This window comes from Gossypium hirsutum, chromosome A07 (assembly GCF_007990345.1).
Source record: "Gossypium hirsutum isolate 1008001.06 chromosome A07, Gossypium_hirsutum_v2.1, whole genome shotgun sequence".
Classification (NCBI taxonomy): Eukaryota; Viridiplantae; Streptophyta; class Magnoliopsida; order Malvales; family Malvaceae; genus Gossypium; species Gossypium hirsutum.
In genome coordinates, this window is record NC_053430.1 from 27,801,872 (window position 1) to 27,808,311 (window position 6,440).

Below are 6,440 nucleotides of genomic sequence, written 5' to 3' on the forward strand. Positions count from 1 at the left end.
TAGGAAAATATTTTACATAAAAATATCTAAATATCAGAAAAATTAAAAAATTTTAAAAATTAATTCATTTTCTACAAATATATTTGAATGAAATGAATCTAATTTAGAATATCCAATAAATGACATGCAATTAATCCATAAATTAAATAAAGGATGATCCACTGGCCCAAACTAGGATATATTTATTGTAAAATGACCCACACAATTATAATTCATAGAAGAAATGGTAAAACCTGCTGTTTTTTCTTTCACGTTGCATAAGTATATATACAAGGTGGTTCACCCTTCAACTACAACATAACAAAACAAATCAAGGATAATATCGATTCGGCACAAACTATGAACTATAAGGAATACAATTTGTTATAACTTGGCAACAGAGAAGAATATGGGGGAAAATGGCGTGGAAGTAGCTGAGCTGGAGAGACGCATGGATGATGATGAAGTGGAGTTGCAGTGGGCTGCAATCGAAAGATTACCCACTGTGAAGCGGATTAGAACCTCCTTGTTTGATCAAAAGTTGTTAAATGCTGGCAAAGACGAGGATTTAGGCATGAAGGTGATTGATGTTACCCAGCTTAGAGCGTTGGAACGCCGTGGTTTTATTGACCATCTTATTACCGTAATCGATAAGGACCATCTCAACCTGCTAAACAGACTGAAAGAGAGAATGGCCAGGCAAGATATTCAAACTTGTCTCTCTTTTTTCGTCACGTTTCTAAATATCTAACTTGTTTTTATTATCAAATCAGAAATTTGCTTTTTAAGCAAACATTCAATTTAAGTTTACTATAACCATTATTAAAGAGTTGCCTAACCTTTTTAGTTGTTTGAAATTTTTTTTTTTTAATACCCTCAAATTTTATCAAAAATTTTAACTTCAACTTTATATAATATGGATTTGGATGATATTCAAATTTAAACACTCGAATATTTATTATTTTAATTTATTTTATTCTCTTTTAATAATAAATTTAAATTCAAATATCTATCATCCAAATATGTTTTTTATTACATGTTTGGATTAGAATATTTTGTATCCATTTATTCGTTTTAATTTAAAATTAATTTTGAAAATTATGATCAATCATGCAAATTAAAAGATACATTGAGATCCAATAAAAATTACAATAAAAAAAATTAAAATACAACACATTATAAAATAGAATAAACACGGCACAAATCATATATCTAATATACTACAGGGTTTTTTTTTCTAAAAATGGAAATATAAATATTTATACTTTAAAATTTTTATTTTTAAAATAAAATGTCCTTCATAATATATATATATTGCTAACAATAATTATATTATGATTTTTTAAAAGGAATATTATGATATTAAATTATTATAATTTCCACAATTAAAACTAAACTATTTTTTTGAGTAATAGTTTACTATAAAAGGTAAATTGTTAAGAGTTATCTAAAAGTAAGTAATATAAAAAAGGAATTAAAATAAAAATATTAGAATAAATATCATTGGAAATTATGAAAATTGTGCCGCACATCTTAGTAATTTGACATTTTCTTCCAATTAGTCTTACATTCATTTCAAATGAGTCCTTATTGATTCAATTTCATCCTGATTTCATTCAATTAGATTTTTTTTATTTGAATTTTTATTTATGTTTGAATTTAAATTATTAATTATATATCATATGGTTCTAATTACTTATTACTTTTTTCATAAAAAAAATTAAATTTTTTAAAATTTAAACCCTTGCATCAATAACTATTTTTCTAACCATTATTATTATTATATAAAAGTTAAAATAAAATTACAGAAATTTGTATTACAATTTTTATGTATTAACAATTATTTTAATTTTTTTATTTCTATACGTTTTTCATTAAATATTTACAAATACTTTATTGCTTAAAAAAAATTGTTCTTTGTAAACTCCCATTTAATTACCAATAAATTATACTTTACAAAAAAACAACAAATAATTAATCCAAAAAACAACTTCTATTTCTAATGTAAAAATTGAAAATTATTTAAAAAAATTAATATATTACTGATTTTTAAGATATTGTATGATAAATTTTAGCATAAATATAATAAATCTCATCGTTCAAATAAACATGTGACCCATACACGAGTTAAAAAACTAGTACTTAAATATTATAAAACATACATAAAGTGAATTATTAAGGCATTAACAAATATAAAAGTTGTGTCATGAAATTGATGAAAAATATTATTTGATTTGCATCTCGCATTTTAATATTGACTTAAATGATAATTTTCTACCTAATTATATTAATTTTCTTAAATTAATATCTAATTTTTTTATTAGAAGTGGTACTTTTGTTACCTAAATAACTCCAAACCATTACATCCGCTAAAACAATTCCAACCAATTAAAAGTTATTATATGTAACAAGTACTATATATAAAATAAAAATTATATATAATTATATGAAATTAAAAAATTCAATATATATAAATTTAAAAAATAAAAATATTTAGATTAAAAATTGATCAGGGTTGATGGATCAATGATAGTTAATAGTAGGGGTGAATAAAATCTGATTCAATTCGAAAAACTCGATAAAAAATTTAAATTTTGAGTTAAATAGTTCGAGTTATTCGGATCAACTCGAATAAAAAATTAATTTTTTGGTTTAACTCGAATATGAATTACACAATTTGAGTTATCCAAAAATCCGAATAAGAAAAGGCAAAACTACGTCATTTCGATAAATGTTTACATTTTCTAAAGTTAAAAGTCAAAATTATTAAGTTAAAAGGCAAAACCACTATATTATTTATGTAGTTAAATAATCTTGTACTTCGTCTACCAGTTAAATAATTGTTCATGTAAACGCAACATTGAGTATAAATAATAGGATTCGTTAACTCGACTCGACTTGACTTGACTCGATTCATTTCAATTTGAAAAAAATTCAAATTGAGTTCGGTTACAAAAATAGGACTCGTCAACTCAACTAACTCAAAATTTTTTGATTTGATTCGATTCAACTCAAACGAATACTTACCTCTAGTCGAACAAATACTTACCTCTAGTCAAGAGGAAGTGCTTATGTGGCTCTCTATATCACGTGTCGCTATGTATTTAAGCCACATCATTATTGACCATTGTTGACTAACACTTGTGACATATATATTAATTGGGAAAAAAATAGTTGAAATATCACTTTTTAAAAAAAAGAAAAAAAGAAAAAAGAAAAGATGTATCAATTTATCATTTAATCTTTTATTATTTTATGAAAGTAAATTTAAAATTAAGGATGATAAGTTATGAAAATAAAAGATAAAATAAAATAATTAAAATGTGGCACGACAAAAAATAAAATGAATATGATATAATTGAATTTGAAAAAATATACATAAAAATAATAATAAGTCCTATATATAAATTACAAAATACATAATATAAAAAGCACAAATATAAACATAATTTTTTCCCTTTCTCCACTTCTTTCTTCTTTCCATTTCTCCCTTCCTTACCCACCGAGCAGAGACACCAAAATAGTGAAAAAGATGCCACAGGTCAAACTATTAAAGCCTCACGTCTATAATATTTGCTATAGTAATTGTGTATGTTATTTTTTATATATAGTTATAGATTTAAAGATTCAGATGCTATCCAAATTATTATTATTATCTTGGAGGTCTAATGATTAAAACTGACATGGAGTCCATAGGGTGGGTTTGGAATTGCCAACAATCGAAGTGAGATTCAAGAATCTGAATGTGGAAGCAGAATGTAAAGTGGTTCATGGAAAGCCCCATATCCCTACTCTTTGGAACACCATCACAAACCTATTCTCTGTAAGTTTTTGACATTGCATATTATAGTTTGGCTTGTATTGAAGTAGCCCATTTTTTTAAAAAAAATCTCGATTTCTTTATAGTTTTTTTTTTTTTGAAATTTTCATTATTATACCGTACATTTAAGTGTAATATAAGTACAAATGATTATTCATTGTATACGCACGTATTAGGACTAAAAATTCATTACAGTGGAATAAAAAAAAAAACACTAAAACATTTGTCTAAACCAACAATGCCAAATTTAAATCCATTATGCACAATTATTATAATTGATATAAGGTCCTAGTGATGTGGAGATATTTTATGTTGAGCAGGCTATTAGAAACGTTAATCGATGCGTGTCTCAACCAAACAAGATCAAGATTCTCGACGATGTGAGCGGCATCATAAGGCCGTCCAGGTAAATATCGACAATGTGCCTTTTCGGTTTTTTATTCTTCATTTGAAATAATTGGGCAATAACATTGTTCATAAACCTTAATGTTAAAGCAGGATGACGCTGTTGCTTGGCCTTCCCGGTTGTGGAAAAACAACTTTTTTGCAGACACTTGCAGGGAAGCATGACCCGTCTCTCAAGGTTCGTTTCTTACTTAGCTAACCAGTTCATGGCTTCAAGGATGCGTGATAGAATGGTTATGATGGGTTTTTTTACGTTCAGGTCTCAGGGAAATTTCTTATAATGGTTACAAGTTGAGTGAGTTTGTTCCTCACAAAACGTTGACTTATATAAGTCAATACGACTTGCATTGTTCTGACTTGACTGTAAGAGAGACAATCGACTTCTCAGCACGTTGTCAGGGCATTGGGAACAGAGCAGGTACATGTATATTGTTTGTTCTCCATCTTACATTAACAATCAACCCTTCTTACCATTATATTCATCATTTAAATTGTTTATGATTTGAAGATATTTTGAAAGAACTCAGTAGACGGGAGAAGCTACTTGGGATCATCCCAGAACCTGATATAGACACCTATATGAAGGTAACCAGTTTTGCAAGAATATGGTTCAGTTATCTAACACGGTAATGGACCATTTCCATTGTTGCTGTCTTTGACAATAATCTATGCTGGCAGGCAATTTCAGTAGAGGGATTAAAGAGAACACTTCAGACAGACTACATATTAAAGGTTATTCGCATAAACAAAAGAAGTGTAGTCCACTTCATTTTGACTTTCATCATAGTTTCCAAGTCTTGTTGCGAATTAATAGGCTTTTCCCTAAAGATTTTGCTGCCATTTATGATTTTTAGATCTTAGGACTGGATAATTGTGCTGATACAATAGTGGGGGATGCAATGAACCGAGGAATCTCTGGCGGTGAAAAGAAAAGGCTGACGACAGGTTTGTGCTTGTAATCTATACCGGTCGCTGATAACTTTATATAAGTTCACTTACAAAACATATGAGACTAGATGCTTAAAGGCAGACATTAGTGGTATATCCAAGCAAACTTGTTAGTTAATATATGTTAAGAAATGGCTTAAAATTGGTAGTGGATTGTTGTTGTTGGTAGTGGGTTGTTGGTGGTAGTGGATTAGTGGATGGTTGTTGGTGTCCATTTTCAACCACAAATCTTTGCCAAAGTTTTGGACAATTATGTCCTTGAACTCTCTTATAAATAGAGAGGTTCATTAGCCATATTTATCATCCCAAACCAAGAGAGAGCAAAGCTTGTTCTTTGAAAGCTAGTGTAACACCCCTTACCCGAGACCGTTTCTGGAGTCGAGCACGAGGCATTACTTGGCTTATCTTACCAGTTCGGAGCATAAAAACTAGGTTTGAAAATTTATTTCATTATTCGCAGCAAATCTGTCTAGTCGCGCAGCAGTTACTAAATTAATTATAACTTGAGCTAAAGAACTCGAAATTTAATCCCGTAATTTTCCCTGAAACTAGACTCATATATCTACTCACCATAAAATTTTTAGAATTTTTTTGTTCAGCAAATTATACAGTTTATTAGTTAAAGTTCCCCTGTTCACACCAGACTGCCTGATCTTACTAAAATAAGTTTTCTCGCTATAGGATTTTCATATAAGTTTTATTGTTTCTATGAAAATAGACTCATTAAGGAATCTAGCATGTAATTTCAACTATACATTTTTGTACATTTGTATTATTTTCTAACTAGATTAGGGACTCCAAAAACAGTTCTGACCATCTACTAAAATTCACATATCTTAAAATATAAATTTCTTTTTCCTACACCGTTATTTTTCCATGAAAATAGACTCAACAAGCTTTAATTCCATATATCATTCACCCTCTAATTCATTTATACTATCTTGGTGATTTTTCAAATTCACGTCACTGTGCTGCCTGAATTCTGTTTCTTTGCAAAATTTTATCCTTTTATGATTTCCATGCATAATTTATCACTTAATCTTTCATAACAACAAACACCTCATCTTAATCATTTAAAACCATACATCATCACTACTTACACATCACTCGTTATTCATATTATACCAAAAGTAGCTAATTTCTATACATGCATACACAAAACAAACGTTAATTTACGAGTTATTTCTTGATAGTGTGATCGGCCTCGACGTTTCCTTCGATCCCGAGTGGCTAGATAAGTACTATAAGAAGAAGAAAATAAGAGATTAAGCACTAGCTTTAGTGCAAT

General features: G+C 28.4%; 1 protein-coding gene across 1 annotated transcript; it reads left to right on the forward strand.

The window, feature by feature from the left end:
• The first annotated feature begins 255 nt into the window (after positions 1–255).
• On the forward strand, positions 256–5,377 carry LOC121232252 (ABC transporter G family member 30). The gene is made up of 8 exons (XM_041117893.1): positions 256–678; positions 3,676–3,802; positions 4,120–4,205; positions 4,298–4,382; positions 4,464–4,622; positions 4,713–4,789; positions 4,883–4,936; positions 5,059–5,377. The coding sequence occupies exons 1-5, from the start codon at positions 389–391 to the stop codon at positions 4,497–4,499; spliced, it is 624 nt and encodes a 207-aa protein (XP_040973827.1). The 5' UTR covers positions 256–388; the 3' UTR covers positions 4,500–4,622; positions 4,713–4,789; positions 4,883–4,936; positions 5,059–5,377.
• The last annotated feature ends 1,063 nt before the right edge of the window (positions 5,378–6,440 follow it).

Excerpts from the sequence above, each read along its gene's own strand:
- LOC121232252 (XM_041117893.1), top strand. The coding sequence starts at position 389 with ATGGGGGAAAATGGCGTGGAAGTAGCTGAGCTGGAGAGACGCATGGAT. Across the intron at positions 4,206-4,297 it reads GGCATCATAAGGCCGTCCAG|GATGACGCTGTTGCTTGGCC; the intron begins GTAAATATCGAC and ends ATGTTAAAGCAG. Across the intron at positions 4,383-4,463 it reads AGCATGACCCGTCTCTCAAG|GTCTCAGGGAAATTTCTTAT; the intron begins GTTCGTTTCTTA and ends TTTTACGTTCAG.